The sequence below is a fragment of the Salpingoeca rosetta genome (assembly GCF_000188695.1).
Source record: "Salpingoeca rosetta unplaced genomic scaffold supercont1.6, whole genome shotgun sequence".
NCBI classification, from domain to species: domain Eukaryota; class Choanoflagellata; order Craspedida; family Salpingoecidae; genus Salpingoeca; species Salpingoeca rosetta.
The window spans coordinates 125873-147836 of NW_004754928.1; the positions used below are offsets into that span (position 1 = coordinate 125873).

The following is a 21964-nucleotide window of genomic DNA, read 5'->3' on the forward strand; positions in this document are numbered from 1 at the left end:
ACGCGCCCTGCAGATCCAAGCACGTGCCCGTGAGGCGGAGGAGGTGGATGCGCGCGTACGAGTCAATGAGCCCATCCCGGTAGAGCTTGTTGATGGCGCGGGACTGCACGCTCAGGAGGCCGACGGCCGGGTTTGGCAGGTGCATCAGCTGCATCTCGTCGTTCTGGAGATAGCGGCCCGCGGTGCCGGGGACTTGCTCGCGGCGGAGCTGGTGCACAACAAGGCGGATGTACGCAATGTGGCGCTGCACAATGTCGAGCTTCTGCTCGCGCGTGAGCTTCTTGCCGGGGTCCTCCACGCCTTCGAGGTAGGTGGGCACGGTACGTGACAGGTTCACAATGCCACCCCACAGCATGCGGGCCTCCCACCAGCGCGAGTACGCCTGCGTGGCGCGGGGTGTTGTTGGGGCGGGAGGAGTGGGTTGTGGAAGGTGTGGGTGGAGGGGAGAAGAGGGGGTAGACACAAGCGTGTTGGATGTGAAGGTAAGCAAACACAGTTGGGAGAACAGCAAGCGCGGGCGCGAAAGAAGCGTGGAATAAGCGCGCGCATACAACACATACGGAAACACATACAATCACACACACACACACACACACAAGCAAACAGATACGTACACACACACAAGTACGCACGCACAACACACACACAAGCAAACAGGTACGCACACACATACGAACACACCTGGTTGTTGCCAAAGGTCTGGAAGAAGGTGAGGGAGACGCCAAGCATGGAAAGAAAGTCGCCCTCCGGTTTGGTAGAGATGATGTCGTACTTCAGGAGAAAGTACACCAAAATGTTGTACAGGATCAGGGTCAGCAGCTCAAAGCGGAGATTGTAGATTGTCGACATGAACACTGCGGCGTGTATGCGTGCGAGCGTGGCATGGCGTGAGTGCACGAGCGGGATCACAGGTGACAGTGGAGAGAGGGGGGGTAGGAACAGTGAACGTTGGAAGCGGTCGCGAGAACGAACGGGCATCACATCACGGCAGTGAGCAGCTGGGGGTGCATACATTTCAGTCGCTGGTGAGAAGTTGACGCGGCCAGCATCTTGGCGGTTGGTCGGCGCTTTCGATCACAACACACACACACACACACCAGGTCAGCAACGATGTTCAGGGTCCGTGAGGGTACTGGGCAAAACGATCACAAGAAGGGGCGACGTGAGTTTGCATGTGGTGTGACGAGTGACATGACATGACATGGGTTTCGATTTCCACAGCAGTGAGTGTGTGTGTGTGTGTGTGAAGAAAAGATGAAGCAGATGCCAGTGTGCCAACCCTCTCACATTCTCACGCGCACGAGACACGGACCACTCCAACACCACCCACCAACCAACAAGCACATCAATGCATCCACAGTCAAGCACAACAATCCATCACAGCACCGCTCTGCACTCACTTGAGCGAGGATGATTGGATGGAGCGTGCGAGCACATTAAAAAATTATGCATAAAGATTCGAAGGGAAACAATAGGAAAGAAAATTGGGCGTGAAACAAACACTCAAGCGGCAAGTTGACCATTAATTCAGCATCGAATCTTTTCTTGAAGCGCGAAGGGCAACAACGCACCGAAGGCTGCGGGACGTGCGGTGGCGTTGCTTTGGGCGCACATGAGCAAGGTGGCAACGGAAAGGACGAAGAGGAGCAAGCAAGATGCGCGATGACACGCCGCTGCTGTTGGCGCCGGCGGAGCAGGGCGAATTGTGAGTGCGCCGTGGTGTGATATGGAGGAGGGAAACGGGGGGGGGGGGGGGGAAGGGCTCATCAAAAACAGCGAGACATGGCAGTGGGGTTGTTTGTTTGGATTGGTTGTTTGCTTTTGTTTAGAGATTGTGGGGGATTGGTGAGGCAAGGATCAGCATGGAGCGATGATGCGATGTGACATGATGTGCATCGCTCACCCAAGTGCTCCATGACACTGTATGTGGTGGCACAGCCAACCCTTGCTGTGGGCTCTGATGCTGCTGGAGGGTGTGGGCGTCTTGTTTCCGTGGAACGCGTTCATCACTGTCACCGAGTACTTCTCAACCAAGCTCGACGGCTCCCATTTTGAGGTCTGTGTGTGTGTGTGTGTATGTGTGCGTGTGTGTGTGTGTGTGTGTGTGTGTGTGTGTGTGTGTGTGTGTGGTGACATCACGTGCAGAGCACACACGATGCAGCATTGTTGATCATCAAACAGTTCTCACACGATAGCCGATCCCGTCTTGATCCAACTTACATACATTCACACACACACACATGCGCGCACATGCGCACATGGGCGGATTGCAGTCGAACTTTGAGAACTACTTCTCGTTCACGTTCCAGCTGTTCAACATCCTGTTCCTAATTGTGGATGTGCTGTATGGCAACAAGTTCAAGACGCGCACGCGGATCCTGATTCCGCTCTGTGTGCAGCTTGTTGTGTTTGCGCTCATGACAGTCTTTGTCAAGGTCAGTGTGCGTGTGTACGTGTGTGTGTGTGTGTGTACGTGTGTGTGTGTACGTGTGTGTGTACGTGTGTGTGTGTGCGTGTACGTGTGTGTGTGTGTGCGTGTGAACCTATGTGCGCAAGCGTGCAAGCTTAATCATGTGTTCCTCTTCGCCTCCCTCTGTTTGACTTCCACTCAAAGCACTACTGACATGACCACGTTGCTTGGTGTTGTTGGGACGCTTGTAGGTTGACATGGCACCCAACACGTTCTTTGGGGTGACGCTTGTGCTTGTCATCTTTGCTGGAGGTATGTGGGAAATGAGCGTGTGCTCACTGTACGTGCCGTGCCATGAGTGTGTGCACCGCTTCTTTGCAGCATCGCTCACACCACTCCCCTTCATCACCCTCACATCACTTGCAACACACCACTCGCAACACATCACTTGCAACACATTACTCGCAACACATCACTCGCAACATATCACTCGCAACACATCACTCGACCTCGCGTCACACCTGCATGTTGCTGTTTTGTTGGGCAACAGGGGCGACTGCGTTTTTGCAGGGCGGGTTCTTCAGCCTTGCTGCTGTGATGCGCAGCAAGTACACGCAGGCGCAGATGACGGGGCAAGGACTTGGCGGGCTGATTGTGTCGCTGCTGAATGTGCTGACACTTGCAGTTGGCGGGAAGAAGAACAACGCGGAGAACGCGGCCTTCATCTTCTTCATCATCGCCGTCGGCCTCATCGCCATCTGCATCGGTGAGGTTGCAGTCGTACTCGTGCAGTCGTGCACACACTCCCGCAGACACAATGTGGCTCAAATGACCACAATACCACACGCAAATACATTCACACGCTCATGCACACACGCTCACACACCCACGCGTACGTGCAAATGTTCCTCTCGTTCCCATGATCACATTTGCCTTGGAACACATCCATTGTTGCGTTGATAGCCGGTTTTTTGTACATGGTCAACCATCCATATGTGAAGCTGATGCTGCGCAGAAACCACCTCATTCGACAAGAGGTGCGTGTGTGCGTGCATGTGTGTGTGTGTGTGTGCATGTGTGTATGTGTGTGTGCGTGTGTGTGTGTGTGTTTGGACTTGAGTTTGGTGGATCACAATCTCACCATCACGATCTCACCATGGCTTGTCTTTGGCGTCGCAACATCACATGCTGTCGTCATCGTCGCCGCTATTCTCTCTCATGGTGAACACGTGCGCCTCAGTCCATCGCGAGTATTGTGAGTATGAACGCACGAGTGAGCCGAGGAACAGAGAGAGCTGTGTGTGTGTGTGTGTGTGTGTGTGTGTGTGTGTGTGTGTGTGTGTGTGTGTGTGTGTTGTGTGTATGCGAGAGAGAGAGAGAGAGCGATTTGCTGAAATTGTTGCTGGAATGGAATGCCTGGCCTGTGCGGTTATGCATGTCATTCCCCTGGCTCTCTGATGGCCTGGTTGCTCACGTCGATGTGTTGTTTGAACACGTGCTTGTGTGCACCCAATGGTTTGTCCATATGCGCGCTCTCTGGTGTGTGTGCACCATCCAGCAATCCCTCGGAGGCGACACGTCCACGTGGGCGATGGCAAAGTCCGCCGTCGCGCAGGTAGTGATGCACACATGCGAATGATGTCTGTTGGAGATATGAGGGTCTGTGGTTTGCTTGCAGGCACCCTGTCGCTGACGTGATGAGCATGGTTTTGTGTGAATTTGCTTGTGACTGCACAGACGAAGCTGCCTGCCATCATGGTGATGACGACGTTTGCCATCACCCTCGCCATCTTCCCTGGCATCACAGACCGCATCCAGTCCGTACGTTGAGCGTGCGTGTGTGTGTGTGTGTATGTGTGTGTGTGTGTGTGTGTGTGTGTGTGTGTGTGTGTGTGTGTGTGTGTGTGGTTTATGTTCTCTGAACTCAACTTGATGCGTGACCAAATCTACCACCCATCAAACTCGCTCACCCGCCAGCTACCACACACACACGTGTGACTCCCCGAGTGCAGACTGCGGATCCTGAGACGCTGTGGGCGAAGCGGTACTTTGTTCCTGTGACGTGCTTTGTGTTCTTCAACCTCGGCGACACGATTGGGCGGTCGCTGTCGCTGTGGTGGGAGTGGCCTGGAGTGCGCAACTATCGCAAGCTCCGCATCCCCGTGTTTGCCCGCGTTGTCTTCATTGTCCTCTTTCTCTTCTGCAACGTCCAGCTCAGCGACACCGTAAGTGTGCGTGCATTGGGGTGGGATTGTGTGTAGATGTGTGTGTGATTGTGTGTGTGTGTGGGATTGTGTGTGTGTGGGATTGTGTGTGCAATTGTGCGTGTTCATGTGGTTGTGTACACGTGCGTGTTTCGCCATGACCACAACTCACCTGTGCCAATGGTGTTGTCTTGTGCATGTGCGCAATGCGTAATGCGTGTGTGTGTTGGGTGCGCACAGGGGGAGTCGAAGATACCTGTTGGGTTCAAGAGCGACGCGTGGCCGTCTGTGTTTATGCTGGTGATGGCATTTACCAACGGCTACTTTGGCAACCTGTGCATGGAATACGGACCACAGTGAGTGCTGTGCGCATGGCGTGCGTATGTGTGTGTGTGTGTGTGTATGTTTCAAGGTTGTTTGCGTGTGTGTTTGCGTGCGTGCGCTTGTTTGTGCGTGCGCTTGTTTGTGTGTGTGTGTGTGTGTGTGTGTGTGAGTTGCGTGCACACTCCCGCACACATCATACACGAACACGCGAACACTGTGACACTCACCAATTACACAACACAACACAATGCGTCAGGATTGCTGATGAGCACAACCAGTCGATGGCTGGAGCGTTTATGGTGAGTTGTTTGTTGTCGTTTGTGGTCGTGATGGAAGTGGGTGGTGGTGTTGCAGTGGTGCCGTTATGCACGAGCCACAGTGCAGTGTCGTGTCACTTTGTCGTGGCATGGCAGTTCATGCTCCTGTTGTATTGTTTCGTTTGCTCTGTATTCCCATCATCTCACACGCTCACACACACACACACACATAACACACACACACACACACACACACACACACACACACACACCACTACACTTGTGATGCAGGCGCTGTCGCTGACGGTTGGCTTGCTGCTGGGCACGTTGATCAACTTTGCTCTCAAGGCCATTCTGTGCGGATGCAACCCATTTGTGTCCGGGTAACAGCAGTTTCGCGCGCACACACCACCTCCCATCACACATACATACACACACACACACTCCCACGTTGGTCCTTGTTGTTTGAGAAGCATGGCAAGCAAGCTTCTATGTATTGTGATTGAGTGCTCTTTGTTAGTGATTGATGACTGTGGATATGACCCTTCTTGTGATGGCGCGCTTGCAAGCAAGCGTTTGTTGTGTGTCGCGTGTAACGTAACAGTGGCGTTGTGATGTGGTTGTGGCATGTTCCCTTTGACTGTTTTCGTGCCATGTCCTGCGTCGTCTCTTCGGCAGCAGGGGCTGGGCCAGCTTAGCGCGGCTATCATCATCTCACCTCTTGCTTGAAAGGGCAACCACTCTTCCTCTCGTTCCAGTAAACAAAATGAAGGGGCTAAGGGAGGGCTGGGTAGGAGGGGATGTGAGGGGGAGACACCAACGTGCATAAAGTGACAGCGCACACAGTCAACACACAAGGTGACAGCGCACACAGTAATGTAACAGAGCACAAAACACACACACACACACACACACACACACACACACATCAGAGATTGCTTGCAAGCAAAATTTCTTTGGCTTGTGTTGTGCGCCGTCCTTCCAATCAACACCCCGCATTATCACACCACCACCACTCCCCTCCAGACTGCGACGTCATCGTCATCGCACATCACATCATCGGACACGTGAGTGTGCTTGGACGTGTGAGCGCTCGTGCTTGTGCAATAACGTCACAGCGCCGTGCATGCCATTTCTGCCGTGCTGCAAGCCGCGACGACCCCGCCTTGGCCGCATCGGACGCCAGCAAGCCATCGACGAGGGCGACGGCGACGACGACACCACCAGCAGTGACATGGACGAGGAAACTTCTGTGCGGGCGCCACTGGTGCCGGCCCCAAAGTCGGATCGCGGGGACTTGTACGTACTGGTCGTTAGTGGATGTGTCGCACTGCTGTACTTTGCAATCGGGGTGTGAGGTGATGCTGGTTTGGGTGCAGTTGGATGCATGTGTGGGGTGCGATCTGATCGCAGCACTTGTGGGTGGAACCCGTGTCCTTCGTTGGCATCTCACCGTGTTTGTCACACGCACGCTGTTGGTTGTCTGCTGTTGCACTTGTGTCTGATACAGTAACATGTTGCTGTGGGCTCTGATGCTGCTGGAGGGTGTGGGCGTCTTGTTTCCGTGGAACGCGTTCATCACTGTCACCGAGTACTTCTCAACCAAGCTCGACGGCTCCCATTTTGAGGTCTGTGTGTGTGTGTGTGTATGTGTGTGTGTGTATGTGTGTTTGTGTGTGTGCATGTTTGTGGTGACATCACGTGCAGAGCACACATGATGCAGCATTGTTGATCATCAAACAGTTCTCACACGATAGCCGATCCCGTCTTGATCCAACTTACACACACACACACACACACACACACACACAACACACACACACACACACACACACACACACACACATGCGCACATGGGCGGATTGCAGTCGAACTTTGAGAACTACTTCTCGTTCACGTTCCAGCTGTTCAACATCCTGTTCCTAATTGTGGATGTGCTGTATGGCAACAAGTTCAAGACGCGCACGCGGATCCTGATTCCGCTCTGTGTGCAGCTTGTTGTGTTTGCGCTCATGACAGTCTTTGTCAAGGTCAGTGTGTGTGTGTGTGTGTGTGTGTGAACCCATGTGCGCAAGCGTGCAAGCTTAATCATGTGTTCCTCTTCGCCTCCCTCTCTTTGACTTCCGCTCAACACACTACTGACATGACCACGTTGCTTGGTGTTGGTGTTGTTGGGACGCTTGTAGGTTGACATGGCACCCAACACGTTCTTTGGGGTGACGCTTGTGCTTGTCATCTTTGCTGGAGGTATGTGGGAAATGAGCGTGTGCTCACTGTACGCGCCATGCCATGAGTGTGTGCACCGTTGCTTTGCAGCATCGCTCACACCACTCCCCTTCATCACCCTCACATCACTCGCAACACATCACTCGACCTCGCGTCACACCTGCACGTTGCGTGTTTTGTTGGGCAACAGGGGCGACTGCGTTTCTGCAGGGCGGGTTCTTCAGCCTTGCTGCTGTGATGCGCAGCAAGTACACGCAGGCGCAGATGACGGGGCAAGGGCTTGGCGGGCTGATTGTGTCGCTGCTGAATGTGCTGACGCTTGCAGTTGGCGGGAAGAAGAACAACGCGGAGAACGCAGCCTTCATCTTCTTCATCATCGCCGTCGGCCTCATCGCCATCTGCATCGGTACAGAGCGCCACATGGTCTGGGATGCAGTCCACCTTGTGTTGCACGCGTGCTCGCACCCTCCCCTTGCTGCTTCTAATTCATTATCATCATCATCATCATCATCATCATCATCATCATCATCATCATCATCACACACACACACACATACTGTCCGTCTGTGTGTGTGTCTGGTCGCTTACGTGTCGCTCCCTCCTCTTCACTCTGATTTCTGGCTTGTGCCACGACAGTTGGGTTCCTGTACATGATCAACTCCAGATATGTGAAGATGATGGAGAAGCGAAACCGCCTCGTGCGCAGACAGGTGCGTTGTCAATCCTGCCTGCATGCAAGAAAATGCGTGCGTCAATGGATGGAAACGTTTTTGTGCAGATGCGCTGGCTGACATCTTGCCCTGCTGTGTGATGCACCACACTCAATTGCCACTCCGGTCTGTCTTTGCCACCAACTTTCTTCAAGTCAATTGAAAGCATCGTGAGTTTGGGAAACGCTGCTGGCTTGATTGCGTGGTTGTGCTGTTGTGTGCTTGACGCCGATGACCTGCACGACTGCACTGCCCGCATGCTGCGAGGTAGTTTTGTGAGCGACTGACACATGTGTGTGCTGAAATGCATCACATCCCACTGCGTGATTGCCTGACTTGTAGCAATCATCTGGGGGCGACACGTCCACGTGGGCGCTGGCAAAGTCCGCCGTCGCGCAGGTAGTGATGCACACATGCGAATGATGTCTGTTGGAGATATGAGGGTCTGTGGTTTGCTTGCAGGCACCCTGTCGCTGACGTGATGAGCATGGTTTTGCGTGAATTTGCTTGTGACTGCACAGACGAAGCTGCCTGCCATCATGGTGATGACGACGTTTGCCATCACCCTCGCCATCTTCCCTGGCATCACAGACCGCATCCAGTCCGTACGTTGAGCGTGCGTGTGTGTGTGTGTGTATGTGTGTGTGTGTGTGTGTGTGTGTGTGTGTGTGTGTGTGTGTGTGTGTGTGTGTGTGTGTGTGTGTGGTTTATGTTCTCTGAACTCAACGTGATGCGTGACCAAATCTACCACCCATCAAACTCGCTCACCCGCCAGCTACCACACACACACGTGTGACTCCCCGAGTGCAGACTGCGGATCCTGAGACGCTGTGGGCGAAGCGGTACTTTGTTCCTGTGACGTGCTTTGTGTTCTTCAACCTCGGCGACACGATTGGGCGGTCGCTGTCGCTGTGGTGGGAGTGGCCTGGAGTGCGCAACTATCGCAAGCTCCGCATCCCCGTGTTTGCCCGCGTTGTCTTCATTGTCCTCTTTCTCTTCTGCAACGTCCAGCTCAGCGACACCGTAAGTGTGCGTGCATTGGGGTGGGATTGTGTGTAGATGTGTGTGTGATTGTGTGTGTGTGTGGGATTGTGTGTGTGTGGGATTGTGTGTGCAATTGTGCGTGTTCATGTGGTTGTGTACACGTGCGTGTTTCGCCATGACCACAACTCACCTGTGCCAATGGTGTTGTCTTGTGCATGTGCGCAATGCGTAATGCGTGTGTGTGTTGGGTGCGCACAGGGGGAGTCGAAGATACCTGTTGGGTTCAAGAGCGACGCGTGGCCGTCTGTGTTTATGCTGGTGATGGCATTTACCAACGGCTACTTTGGCAACCTGTGCATGGAATACGGACCACAGTGAGTGCTGTGCGCATGGCGTGCGTATGTGTGTGTGTGTGTGTGTATGTTTCAAGGTTGTTTGCGTGTGTGTTTGCGTGCGTGCGCTTGTTTGTGCGTGCGCTTGTTTGTGTGTGTGTGTGTGTGTGTGTGAGTTGCGTGCACACTCCCGCACACATCATACACGAACACGCGAACACTGTGACACTCACCAATTACACAACACAACACAATGCGTCAGGATTGCTGATGAGCACAACCAGTCGATGGCTGGAGCGTTTATGGTGAGTTGTTTGTTGTCGTTTGTGGTCGTGATGGAAGTGGGTGGTGGTGTTGCAGTGGTGCCGTTATGCACGAGCCACAGTGCAGTGTCGTGTCACTTTGTCGTGGCATGGCAGTTCATGCTCCTGTTGTATTGTTTCGTTTGCTCTGTATTCCCATCATCTCACACGCTCACACACACACACACACATAACACACACACACACACACACACACACACACACACACACACACCACTACACTTGTGATGCAGGCGCTGTCGCTGACGGTTGGGCTGCTGCTGGGCACGCTGATCAACTTTGCTCTCAAGGCCATTCTGTGCGGATGTAACCCATTTGTGTCTGGGTGACGCCAGTGTTTCCACCTCCACCAGTCAACGTGCCGTTGTTCTGGGCCCCCTCCCTTTTCCGCTCTGCTTCCCTTGTCTTGTGTGGCTCTGTTGTGTTGTGACGTGGAGTGCCTGATGTGTGAGTTGCGATTCCCTTTTGTATGATTTGCTTTGCTTGTCTCTGTGTGTTCATGCATGCACGATGTAGTTGTGTGCAGTTGTGTGTTCCTTGTGAGAGTTGTTCTTCGCATTGTGTTTATCGTGTAATTGGCAACCATGAATGAAGCATCAGCGCGTATCAGTCAAGGAAGAAAAAGGCCCAAAGGGGAGAGAGGAAGGCACGGGGATGAAGGTGACAAAAGCAGCAACTGATGAGTGAGCAGAAAAGGCACGTCGTTGTGGTCATGTCAATGGGGTGGAATTGGCAAACTAAAACGGAAGGAGAGGTCATGGCACGCGCGTGTTGGCCACTTGTGACTACAGCACGGCCGTCACTTAGCCCTTCTTGACAGCGACAACGTTTTCGTTGACTTTCCTGACGTAGATTGACCTTTGGCATGCACGCAACATGGGCAGCCAGTGTGAGCGTGCGTGCGTGCGTGCGTGCGTGAGTGCGTGTGTTGTGTTGTGTTGTGTGCGTGTGTGTGTGTGTGTGTGTGTGTGTGTGTGTGTTGTGTTGTGTGCGTGTATGTGTGTGTATGTGTGTGCGTGCGTGCGTGAGTGAGTGTGTTGTGTTGTGTGCGTGTATGTGTGTGTATGTGTGTGCGTGTGTGCGTGTGAGCCTGTGTGTTGTGTGTGTGCGTGCGTGCGTGCGTGTGTCTTGTGTATGTATGTATGTGCGTGTGCGTGCGTGTGTACTTGATCAACAGATCTCAAGCGGTGGTCGCAGATGTGATCATGCATGAGAACGAAACGTGTCGAGTGGGATCGGCCGAGCGTACTGTGATGTCGTTGAATCGATGCAAACGGCGACAGGCTGGTCCGTGTCGAAGAGTTGTCTCGACAACGTGTGAATGGCATGCAGGCTGCCAGCGTCAGCCTCTGTCAGATCCCCCGACGCTATGAGAGAGAGTGAGAGTGAGTGAGTGAGTGTGTGTGTGTGTGTGTGTGTGTGTGTGTGTGTGTGTGTGTGTGTGTGTGTGTGTGTGTGTGTGTGTGTCGATCAACACTCGCGTGAATCGCCGCAGCCAAACCACGATATCCCCTTCAACACGCACACGCACACACACACACACCACACACACATACACACACACATGCACACACACACATACACACACACATACACACACACATACACACACAAAGCCGCTTCCCGCCTTTGCGCGCACGTACAGGTGATGCACAGGCCGTTGCTGTCGGTGCACACGGCACCCTTTGTGTTCCGTCCATCAGCCATCATGTGTGTCTTGTGTTGTGTGTGTTGGAGAAACGTGGAACTGATTTCAGTTTAATGTGATGTGAGACTGAAATAAGTCTACTAACGAGCCAAGCTGCTCACTGCGCACTGGCTTGCTCTTGCTTGCACGCATTTTGGCTGTGCAGCGCATTTTGTTTGTTTGCCTGTAGGCCTGTGCACATGCTTGGTGACAGGACGCACTTGCGCCCTCACAGCCAACAAACAGACACAGCAGACACAGCGTGCATTCATTTTACTTCACGCCACACCCCACTGTGTCTGCAACCGTCAGCACAGCAGGCAAACGAGCAAAGATGGGCTGCCACCAAAGCAAGTTGGCGATGCATGAGGAGCTGGCCGAGGAGCGCGCAAATGCGAGCGGGAACGCAACAGCGAGTGCAAACACTGCAACCAAGAACACTGACACCAAACAACAAGAGCCATTGCTCCCCGTGTTGTGGGATGGTGTGTCGCGATCAAAACGTGGCCAGTGGCAGCAGCGCCTGGCCGATGCTGCGCGTGCCAAGCTGGATCCCTGTGAGCGACCAGCTGAGACATCGAAGCGTGTTTTGGAAGGCGACGCACTTCCCGACAGCGAGATCCAGACACTGGGCACGCGACAGCCGGCCATCCGCCTGTTTCTCTCCTCCACATTCACTGACACGGAGGTGGAGCGCAACGCTTTGATCGAGGACGTGTATCCGTACCTCAAGTCCCTCGGACAACGCCTGCGTGTGCAAGTTTACCAGTCCTCCGAGATGCGCTGGGGCATCCGTTCTGAGGCCTCTGCCGCCCACGAAACCAGCGAGGTGTGTGTGTGTGTGTGTGTGTGTGTGTGTGTGTGTGTGTGTGTGTGTGTGTGTCTGTGTGTGTGTGTGTGTCTGTGTGTGTGTGTGTCTGTGTGTGTGTATGTGTGTGTGTGTGTGTGTGTGTCTGCGTGTGTGTCTGCGTGTGTGTGAATGAGTGTGTGTGTGAGGTGGTTACAGCTTGCAATCCGATAATCCCTTCCCACTCTCACTCTGAGCTTCAACGCGCACACTGACCACCCCACATCCCTCCCCCTCCCACACTCACTCGTTTCATAGATCTGCATGCGGGAGATCAAGAGGTGCCAGCAAGAATCGAGCGGCATCAGCTACGTGCTCATCCTCGGCAACAAGTACGGCTTCCGCCCTTTTCCAGCCAAGATCCCCGAGGAGGAGTTCAAGCTGCTGAAGGAGGAGATGGCCAAACAAGCCAAGCAAACTGCGTCCACTCCAACCTCAGCCGCACTCAACAAGGCCATGGAGTACATGGACGAGTGGTTCGTCCTCAATGAGAACGTCGTGCCGCCGACCCGCGAGCTCAAGCCCGTGCACAAGGAGCACTCTGATGCGTGGTGGTCCGACATCTTCCCCACGCTGCAGACGTGTCTGCGCCAGGCGGCAACGGGAGCTCCTGGGCTGTCTAACGAGCGACGTGCCCTGTACGTGCAGAGCGTGACGGCGGAGGAGATTGACAACGGCCTGTTCAAGGTGGAGCCGAAAGAGGCGCGCGACAAGGCGTGCTTCGTCTTTGACCGGCGCCTGGAGGGCATCGACGTTGCATCGGACCCAGACACGGCCAAGCTGTTCATCGACATGGCTGGTGGTGAGGTGGACGAGGAGGCGCAGCAGCTGCTGGAGCGATCGCGTGCGGAGGCGGTGCCGGCTGCGCTGTCACCATCTCGCATCAAGACCATGTCCATGCCATGGGGACCAGGCATCGACCTCGCTCGCACCGACCACGCAGAGTACATGCGCACCTTTGCCGACGCCTTCTGCGACACGCTGGCGACGGACATTGAGCGTGTTGCGCGCGAGCACGCGTTTGAGAGCGATACAGTGGTGGAGGAGGCGGCGGCGCACGCCATGTTCGGCAACCTGCGGCGTCGTGGGTTCGTGTCCACAGCAGCCACGCAGCAGACGGTTGATGCTGCCCTTGCATACGTGCAACAGCGCATCACGAGTGGCAAGGAGGACACAGCTCCGTTTGCCATCTGTGGCCCATCTGGCAGTGGCAAGACCTCACTCATGGCTCATATCGCAGGTATGGTGTGTGTGTGTGTGTGAGTGTGTGGTGTGTGCATGCGTGCATGTATGCGAATGTCTCTTGTTGTGCTGGCCTTCATGCATGTCCTCATTGTGGGATGTGCTCTGCTTCCTCTGTTTCATCACATGCTCACACACACACACACACGCACACACACACACACACGCCATAGGTACCATGAAGGAAGCCCACCCAACTGCCGTTGTGGTGTCGCGGTTCCTGGGCACGTCGCGGGAGAGCGGCACTGCCCGCACCCTGATGGCCAACGTGTACCGCCATATCCACCGCGCAGTGAAAGGCAAGGAGCCAGCAGCATCGCCAGCAGCCGACTTTGAGACGCTGACAGAACAGTTTCAGGCCGCCCTCAAGCTTGGCACGGCTGTCAAACCTCTGGTGCTCGTGCTGGACTCGCTTGACCAGCTCTCAGACGAGGACCAGGGCCGCAACCTGGAGTGGCTGCCGCTCGCATCGCTGCCGCCAAACTGCGCCATCGTCGTCTCCAGTTTGCCGGATGTGGGCGGATGCTGGGAGGTGCTCAAGGCCACGCTGCCAGACGCCAACCAACAGCACGTGGCCAAGATCAGCAAAGACGACGCAGACGGCATCCTGAGCACGTGGCTGGCCGATGCCAAGCGGTCCCTCACCCCTGCACAGCGCAGTGTTGTGCTGGGCGCCTACGAGTCCTGCTGTACAGTCCTGACTTCAGCCAATGCGTGTGGAAGTGCACAGAGCAGGAGACTTTGCTTTGTGGCCGGATCCGCAACAACACGCTGGTTGCAGGCACAAAGAGCGGCCGTGTCGTGTGGTTTGAGCTCAAGGGTGTTCCAGCGTCAGCACGGCAGCCCACACATTCGACTGCTGCAGAGGTACAGGCTGCTTTGGTACAGGCTGCATGCTACGACGTCGAACGTCCCAGGAATAGGGGTGTGGAAGCGCTCTGCCTCTTGCCAAACGGTCTCGACGTAGTCGCGCTGTGCACATCCTACCTGTACAAGCTTCGAGCTGATGGAGCAAAGGTGGCGGAGTTGCCATACTCCAAGTCTCCGCAACGACCGGGAAGCACCATGAGCTTGGCTGCTGCTGGAAACATTCTGGTGGTGGGTGGGGGCCTGTCGGAAAAGGCAACCAAAGTGTGTGACGTGGACACGATGACGTGGCTGCGCTCCGTGGGTCCAGCATTCACGGGACTTGTTGCGCTCTCCCCAGATGACACGCTGCTGGCAATTGGAAATCTATGCAGGGACACGGTGTCTGTATTTGACTGGCAGCAGATTAAAGAACACAAGAACAAGGGCACCACCTCATCAGCCTCACATCGACCACCACCAGCGCCGACGATTGCCCTCATGGCCGACTCCCATCAGCATCAGCAACAACAACAAGGGCTGCAACAACAACAACAACAACAACAACAACAACAACAACAACAACAACAACAACAACAGCAGCAGCAGCAGCAGCAGCAGCAGCAGCAGCAGCAGCAGCAGCAGCAGCAACAACAACAAGGGCTGCAACAACAACAACAACAACAACAACAAGGGCTGCAACAACAACAACAACAACAACAACAACAAAAACAACAACAACAACAACAACAACAACAACAACAACAACAACAACAACAACAACAACAACAACAACAACAACAAGGGCTGCAACAACAACAACAACAACAACAACAACAACAACAAGGGCTGCAACAACAACAACAACAAGGGCTGCAACAACAACAACAACAACAACAACAACAACAACAACAACAACAACAACAACAACAACAACAACAACAACAACAACAACAACAACAACAACAACAACAACAACAACAACAACAACAACAACAACAGAAGCCTGTAGTTTTCATCCGTTCAGGTCGCAAAAGCGTGCTTGGCATTCACGACGCAACGACAATGACGCTGATCAAGACCATTGACTTGCACAACAGCGACGCCCGATACTACAACTTCGGCAAGATGAGCGCGAGTGCGGATGGACGTATCCTCCTTTGTCCCTCAACAAGGAAGAGAGCCATAACGGCTGTCGACACAATCACGGGGGAAGTGCACGAGGACGTCTTGGTGAGCCACGCGACCGGCTGGGATTGGCAGGTGTGGTTTTCACCGACGCGCGACTCGTGCGTGGTGGTGAATGGGCGTGACATGTTTGTGCTGGCGCTGCCTGCATGCAAGCAAGTGCTCGGGCCGTGTTGTGACGAGGACGACAAACGCCACCAGCACACAGACGAGATTACATGTTGCGTATGGCATCCGCAGTACGCCCACACACGCCAGTTTGTCACGGGCTCAAAAGACTGCACAGTACGTCTTTGGCAACTGAATGCTGGTGAGAGCGGCAGCGTCATGGAGGCAGCAATGGTTCGTGTATTTGGCGAGCACGAGGGGCCTGTCGGTGGCGTGGTGATTTGCACGGATGATCAAGGTAGAATTGTGCTGGCAACGGCTGCACAAGGAAATGGGGTTCAGCTTTGGAACATGGACAACGGCGCGTCTCCGATCCAGTCGCTGACACGGCACCGCACGTCATCGGGGCTCCTCTGGCTTCCACGGCAGAGGCTGCTCGCCTGCTACAGTGGCCATGGCCAGAAGCTGGAATGCAGGAGCCTGTCTGGAGAGCTGGTTCGCGCGATTTCACTGACCCCGAAATGGATGATGCTTCACCCCAGCGAGAAGTACCTTGTTGTGCCAAGCTATGGCGGATTTCAGCTGCTTGATGCGGATACGCTGGAAGTTGCCTTTCAGTCGTTTGGCCGCGATGGCCAGCTTGACGTGACCCGGTTTACGCGAACGGTGCGCATGACTGCCGATGGACAATACTTCGTTTCCCAGTCGACAGACAACGCCTTCCTCCTGCACGACTGGACTGGGGTGCCACTGTAGTGTGTGTGTGTGTGTGTGTGTGTGTGTGTGTGTATGTGTGTGTGTGTGAGTGTGTGTGTGCATGCTTGTGTGTGCGTGTGTGTGTGTGCGTGTGTGTGTGTGCGTGTGTGTGTGTGTGTGTGTGTACATGCTTGTGTGTGTGTGTGTTCATGCTCTTGTGTGCGTTTGTGTGTGTGCGTGCTTGTCTTGGTTGCACCATGTACTTGTCTTCAGGTCTTTGTGCATTTACACGTGGACGTCTGTTCCACCAAAGCAATGTATGCCGCTTCTTCCACGGCAGCCATAAGAGGCAAAGATGGGCTGCCTTACAGTTTTCAACGTGCCTTGCTTTGCTTCGCGTTGCTTTGTGTTGTTAATTGTGGTTGTGGTGATCGAGTCACGGTTGAAAGTTGCTCTCCCTTTATCCGAGTACACACTTAAAATCAGCGTCTGGATCCAACCACGGCACCACACACACACACACACACACACACACACACACACACACACACACACACACACACACACATACAAAAGTGCAAAGGCAGCTTTGTGCAGCTGTAGACAGTGGGTGGTTGTCGTGTCCTTGAGGCATGAGACACACGAGAAACGGAACAGAGATATGCAAACAAACGCAGAAACATACACACACACACACACATAGTATCGGTAATCAAACAAGATGGTGGTCCTTGAGCTCCCCAAACGACGGCCGCTCACGCGGGTTCTGCGCCATGCACTTGTACGTCAGCGACTGGAACCACTCAGGGATGGCTGCGGATGGAGGTGTGTGCATGTGTGTGTGAGTGAGAAGAGAGGACGTGCAAGCAAGCACACACACACACACACACACACACACACACACACACACACACACACACACACACACACACACACACACACGTACCAGCAGCTTCTCACCATCTTGTTCGCTGTCTTCAAATCGCAATCGTTTCCCATCCTCCAAAAGATTGCTGATGGTGGCGAGGATCGGTCCACGATACTCGCTCCCTTTTTCCTGCTCAATCAAATCCGGCACCCGCTGCGTCACCACCTCCCACATCAGCACACCAAAGCTGAAGATGTCAGCCTCAAAGCTGTACTTGTCACCCGTCAATGCCTCTGGTGCCATGTACAATGGTGTGCCCACGCCAGCCGTCAGCGTCATGCTCGTCATCGTCTGCAGTCCAGCCTGCTGGCTGTATTGTGGGTCATCACCGTTGCTTGAGGAGAGACTTGTGCGCTGCTGTTGCTGGTTCCTGTCACGAGTGAAGCACTGGCGAATGGACCCAAAATCCGTAATCTTCGCGCGAAGGGACGACGACACCAGCACGTTGCCGCTCTTCAGATCTCTGTGGATGTGGATGAGCGTGGAAGTGGTGGTGGGTAGGATGGGCGATCAGCAAGAGCACGTGTTTGCACGCAAACGCAGACGCACACACACACACACACACACACACACACACACACACACACACACACACACACACACACACACACACACACACACACACGCACACACACACACACACACACACACACACATGCACACCTGTGCATCTGGTCCAGGCTGTGGATAAAGGCCATGCCACTCGCAACGTCACGCAGCAGTCGCAGTTTCAAATCCCACACACTGCTCACGTCATCACCGACACCACCACTGCTGCTTTCCTCGACCTTAGTGTTCCTCACTTCCACCAACACTTTCTCCATTTCCTTCCCCAGCAGGTCCTTGAGTGATCCCATGGCCACAAACTCCAGCACCAGGAACGGGCTGCCGTTGGGATCTGTGCCCGCGCCAAAGAACCGCACCACGTTGGGGTGCCGTGTTCGCTGCAGAAACTCCACCTCCTTCTCAAACTCCAACACCGTGCTCTCGTCAAATGCCATGACGGCTTGCTGCAGCACTTTGACTGCCACTGTCACCGTGTCCCACTCTGCCTTGAACACCACGCCAAAGGCACCCGCAGCAACCCGCTTGATCATCCTCAGCTCATCGTACTCAATCTCCCATGCAGCCTTCAGCGCCATCACCTCCTCATCCCTCTCCACCAGCAGCTGCTCCTGCAGGCCGATGCGTTTCGTCATGCCACGGTAGCGGCGTGACAGCCACGCCATGAGCAAGCCAAGCGCAAGGCCGCCAATCACAGAGCCAGCAGCCACGGCAGCAATGTCCGGCTTGTCCACCACGCACTGCCCACTGGAGGTCATCTTGAACCCACGAGCACATGTGCAGTGGAAGGAAAACACAATCTGTGGTGTGGGTAGGTTCGGATCTCTTAGCGGGCGCAAGTTTTGATTTGAGAATTGAAGCGCACAGTCAATGGGCGCCCCAGTCAGCTGCAGGATCGGAGGCATGAGCCGGCTGGGAATAGGGCGCACATCAGGTGTGAAAAAGCTCTCGTCCGACAAAACACTGCTGCGGCCTACCGCGCGGTTGATCTCTTTCACGTGGCGCAACCATTCGTTGGCAGAGAGGTCCAGCACGTCTACTCGCTCAAGGCAGGTGCGTGCAGTTGCAGCCGCTTGTCGGATGTCGACGGGTTTGACCAAGTTTCTGGCGAAGAGAATGCGCCGTCCCCAACGCGTGCACAGCGTACGTGTCAATGGGAAGTTGGTGCTGCTGATGTCGAGTATATCAACAGGAGGTGCATCAATGGAAGTGAGCTGAGTGCAGCCAGACACGTTAAGTTCACGCAGCGGGTTGTGGACGGTGACAGCTCGCAGTTGTTTGTTGTCGGTGAGAAGGAGGGTGTTGACTGTCTTGTCAGGGCACAGCTCAATAGCCCTGTACTCTGTGTTGGCGATGCGCAGCTCACGCACGCTGCTTGCGAGCAGCCTGCACACTTGAGTAATTGGAAGGGTGGCACTGCTGGCGCCGAGCCAGCCAACATGCAACACACCAAGGTTCAGCGGCGGGAGATGTTCGAAGACTGTAGCCACAGCGGTTATGTCCACATTTGCCAACCTGAGCGTGAGCAGTGGCGCAATGCTGGTCATATTGGTATCCGACAACACTGCTCGGGATTCTGTTTGTGGAGACGCGTCAAGCAGCAGGATTTGGAGGTTCGGTAGTTGAAGAAGCGGTGCCAGGTCCATGTGCTTGATTTGATGATTTTGGAGTCGGAGAGTGTCCAGCGCAGGAGTGAGGCTGACGTCCGGCAGTTTCTGTAGGCGGTTGTCGCTCAAGCCGAGGCGGCGAAGGGAAGGCAATTCTCTGGCCAACTGCAGCTTGGTCAGTCGATTGTTGTCAAGATCAAGCGTGTGCCAGAACGACGGGGAAGCCTCCGCGAGCACATTGTCGATGGAGCGAAGGGCGTTGTTGGCAAAGGACACGAACCAGAGCGCAGAAACGTTGGCCAGGAGGTTGGATGGGAGTGCCGTGAGACGGTTGTTGTTGCAATAGAAAGTATCGAGTCGTAGGTTGGCCCGAAAGAGGTCCACAGGCAACGAAGTGAGGTCATTCTCTGGCAAAGACAGGAAAGCCAGCGACGCCAAGTCTGTGAAGACGCCGGACGGCAGCGATGTCAGCCGGTTGTCAGCCATCTGCAGGTACTGCAACACCGACAACCCGGAGAAGAGGGTTTCGGGAAGGGATGTGATGAAGTTGTTTGCCAACTCAAGGCGAGTCAGGCGAGTGGTTTGTCGGAACAACGTTGGGGGTAAGCTGGTGAGGAGCGTATGTTCAAGGCTGAGGCGGTCCAACGTGGTGAGGGCAGCGAACACGTCTGCGTCAAGCTTTGTGATCGGGTTCCGTTGCAATTGTAAAAGTGTGAGGTTCGTCAGCCCGTGGAACAAGGCGGGAGGAAAAGCGGTGATGCCGTTGGAGTGCAGGTCAAGCCGACGCAGCTGCTGAAGGTCATCGAACACCCCTCGTTCAATCTTTGAAATGACATTGTCGTTCAAAGCCAAGTGGTGCAGCAGTGTCAACCCCGTAAAGCTGCCTTTACAGATGCGCTGGATACGGTTTTGGTGGACGTTGAAGGCACTGAGCGAAGTCATCGCAGAGACGTTGGGTACAGCCGTCAGCGAGCAGTTCGATACAAGAAACCTCGCAATCCTCTTCTCGTGTTGAAAGCCACGCGTGTCGACTTCACGCAGAGCATCGCTGTCGCGAACCCAGATCGTGGCGATGCCCGTCATTGGGTTTAGCATGCTCAGCTGAAACGTGGGATTCTGTACGTGGAACACGACCACTTTGCTGCACACAGTCCAATCGCCGTTGTCGACAATCCATCGAAGCGGCAACTCGGCCACGTACCCATTCACTGTCAGCTCGATGACGGACCCGGATATGGCTCGTAGTGTGCTCGCGTCCGTGGTGTCATTCACACGATCTTCCTCACGCAAGGCGATTGTGAGGCCTCCACGGTCGTCTGCGCCCGGACATGTGCCGTTGATCACACTTGCCAGCGTGCATGCTCCCGCGTGCATGACAGCTCCATCATCACTCCGTCGCACGCGCCTTTGATGTCGCTGCTGCTGCTGTTGTTGTTGCTTCTGAGAGGGCTGCGCGAGTTTCGCATTTCGGATGGTGTCCACTCTGTCGTCCACGTGCGTGGGCGCTGAAAACAGGGGCACACGTGAGGCGGTGTGACTTGGGTCATGACGAGCTGATTCGTCATCACTCCGCTGAGGCTGCTCGTCATTTCGGTTGCCGCAGCCAAACGCAGTCATCATGCGGTGCACCGGTGACAGGTCGACGACGAGCGAAGAGTGCAGGGTGTTTGCAGTTGCCGCAGCGCCTTGGACTTCGTGTGTCGTTGCGTTGTGGGAGGAGTCGTCTTTGCTGCTGCTGCTGTTGCTGCTGTTGCTGCTGTTGCTGTTGTTGTTGTTGCTGTTGCTGCTGTTGTTGTTGCTGCTGCGTCCGTGTGGATTGGGGGAAAATGCCACGCCATGCGTTCTCAGCACGCGCACCATGCTCTCTAGTGTGCCATGTACTTCCGAGCAGAGCTGAAGGAAATGTTGTGGGGAGGTGAAGGGGAGGTGTGTGTGTGTGTGTGTGTGTGTGTGTGTGTGTGTGTGTGTGTGTGTGTGTGTGTGTGTGTGTGTGTGTGTGTGTGTGTGTGTGTGTGTGTGTGTGTGTACGACAAGGTTAGCAGTGCAGCACCAGCACAAAGCAAGCATTACAGACAAACGAACGAAAATACAACCAAAACGACTTCCTGGCACACACCTGCTTGTCTTGTTGGAACCGGAGTGGTGTGGTTGGAGTTGCAGCAGTTGCTGAGCATGCGTGCATGGTCACCGTGACGACTGCCACGACCAGCACCATCACCACAGCCGTCGTCATTGTGCCTCAAAGTTTGACACACTTAAACAAGAAGAAGAAGGCAAGGGCAAGCTCTGCAAGCAACAAGGCAACAAAAGAAGAGCACCAAGAGCGGTGCTTGATGTGGCGCTTTGCTCTTCTTTGCTGCTGTTTGTGGAAAATCACCTGAAGCCATTCACGATCTTCGACAACACAAGGCAGCAAAGAGAGAGAGAGAGGACTGCTGCTGTCTGTTTCCTTGCAGCACTGCTTGCTTGCTTACTTGCACC

General features: G+C 54.6%; 6 protein-coding genes across 6 annotated transcripts in view; 3 read left to right on the forward strand and 3 right to left on the reverse strand.

Annotated features, from left to right (window-relative positions):
• Positions 1-1018, reverse strand: part of PTSG_02590 (uncharacterized protein) — a gene marked incomplete at its 3' end in the record, with an annotated part of 1332 nt that extends 314 nt beyond the window's left edge. Inside the window, exons 1-2 of the mRNA XM_004996031.1 lie at positions 682-1018; positions 1-382 (exon numbers count right to left, since the gene is read on the reverse strand). The exon at positions 1-382 is cut by the window's left edge and continues 314 nt beyond it. Coding sequence (XP_004996088.1) covers positions 1-382; positions 682-1014 — 715 coding nt within the window. The 5' untranslated portion in view covers positions 1015-1018. The remainder of the gene's footprint in view (positions 383-681) is intronic.
• A 516-nt stretch (positions 1019-1534) lies between these two features.
• Positions 1535-5970, forward strand: PTSG_02591 (uncharacterized protein). The gene is made up of 13 exons (XM_004996032.1): positions 1535-1705; positions 1939-2056; positions 2274-2435; positions 2662-2722; positions 2961-3176; positions 3374-3447; positions 3651-3665; positions 3969-4025; positions 4148-4231; positions 4423-4635; positions 4855-4970; positions 5195-5237; positions 5487-5970. Exons 1-13 carry the CDS (start codon positions 1656-1658, stop codon positions 5580-5582), a joined length of 1305 nt encoding a protein of 434 aa, XP_004996089.1. The 5' UTR covers positions 1535-1655; the 3' UTR covers positions 5583-5970.
• A 233-nt stretch (positions 5971-6203) lies between these two features.
• Positions 6204-10376, forward strand: PTSG_02592 (uncharacterized protein). The gene is made up of 13 exons (XM_004996033.1): positions 6204-6494; positions 6706-6823; positions 7064-7225; positions 7382-7442; positions 7612-7827; positions 8058-8131; positions 8287-8301; positions 8474-8530; positions 8653-8736; positions 8942-9154; positions 9374-9489; positions 9710-9752; positions 10004-10376. The coding sequence occupies exons 1-13, from the start codon at positions 6322-6324 to the stop codon at positions 10097-10099; spliced, it is 1428 nt and encodes a 475-aa protein (XP_004996090.1). The 5' UTR covers positions 6204-6321; the 3' UTR covers positions 10100-10376.
• On the reverse strand, positions 10318-11533 carry PTSG_02593 (uncharacterized protein). The gene is made up of 3 exons (XM_004996034.1): positions 11414-11533; positions 11020-11137; positions 10318-10628 (listed from the first exon to the last, which is right to left on the reverse strand). The coding sequence occupies exons 1-3, from the start codon at positions 11478-11480 to the stop codon at positions 10574-10576; spliced, it is 240 nt and encodes a 79-aa protein (XP_004996091.1). The 5' UTR covers positions 11481-11533; the 3' UTR covers positions 10318-10573.
• Positions 11534-11791: 258 nt separating this feature from the next.
• On the forward strand, positions 11792-16444 carry PTSG_02594 (nuclear transcription factor Y subunit beta; the record flags this gene model as incomplete). The annotated part of the gene is made up of 4 exons (XM_004996035.1): positions 11792-12286; positions 12563-13544; positions 13720-14235; positions 14328-16444. 4 exons carry the CDS (start codon positions 11792-11794, stop codon positions 16442-16444), a joined length of 4110 nt encoding a protein of 1369 aa, XP_004996092.1.
• A 652-nt stretch (positions 16445-17096) lies between these two features.
• Positions 17097-21846, reverse strand: PTSG_02595 (TKL protein kinase; the record flags this gene model as incomplete). The annotated part of the gene is made up of 4 exons (XM_004996036.1): positions 21600-21846; positions 17976-21376; positions 17345-17775; positions 17097-17197 (listed from the first exon to the last, which is right to left on the reverse strand). The coding sequence occupies exons 1-4, from the start codon at positions 21714-21716 to the stop codon at positions 17097-17099; spliced, it is 4050 nt and encodes a 1349-aa protein (XP_004996093.1). The 5' UTR covers positions 21717-21846.
• Between the last annotated feature and the right edge of the window lie 118 nt (positions 21847-21964).

Coding starts and splice junctions, on each gene's coding strand:
- PTSG_02591 (XM_004996032.1), top strand. CDS start 1,656: ATGCGCGATGACACGCCGCTGCTGTTGGCGCCGGCGGAGCAGGGCGAA. Junction 4,026..4,147: donor CAAAGTCCGCCGTCGCGCAG/GTAGTGATGCAC, acceptor GTGACTGCACAG/ACGAAGCTGCCTGCCATCAT. Junction 5,238..5,486: donor CGATGGCTGGAGCGTTTATG/GTGAGTTGTTTG, acceptor CTTGTGATGCAG/GCGCTGTCGCTGACGGTTGG.
- PTSG_02593 (XM_004996034.1), bottom strand. CDS start 11,480: ATGATGGCTGATGGACGGAACACAAAGGGTGCCGTGTGCACCGACAGC. Junction 11,138..11,413: donor CAACGGCCTGTGCATCACCT/GTACGTGCGCGC, acceptor TCTCTCTCATAG/CGTCGGGGGATCTGACAGAG. Junction 10,629..11,019: donor ATCGATTCAACGACATCACA/GTACGCTCGGCC, acceptor TGCATGCCAAAG/GTCAATCTACGTCAGGAAAG.
- PTSG_02592 (XM_004996033.1), top strand. CDS start 6,322: ATGCCATTTCTGCCGTGCTGCAAGCCGCGACGACCCCGCCTTGGCCGC. Junction 9,155..9,373: donor ACGTCCAGCTCAGCGACACC/GTAAGTGTGCGT, acceptor GGGTGCGCACAG/GGGGAGTCGAAGATACCTGT. Junction 9,753..10,003: donor CGATGGCTGGAGCGTTTATG/GTGAGTTGTTTG, acceptor CTTGTGATGCAG/GCGCTGTCGCTGACGGTTGG.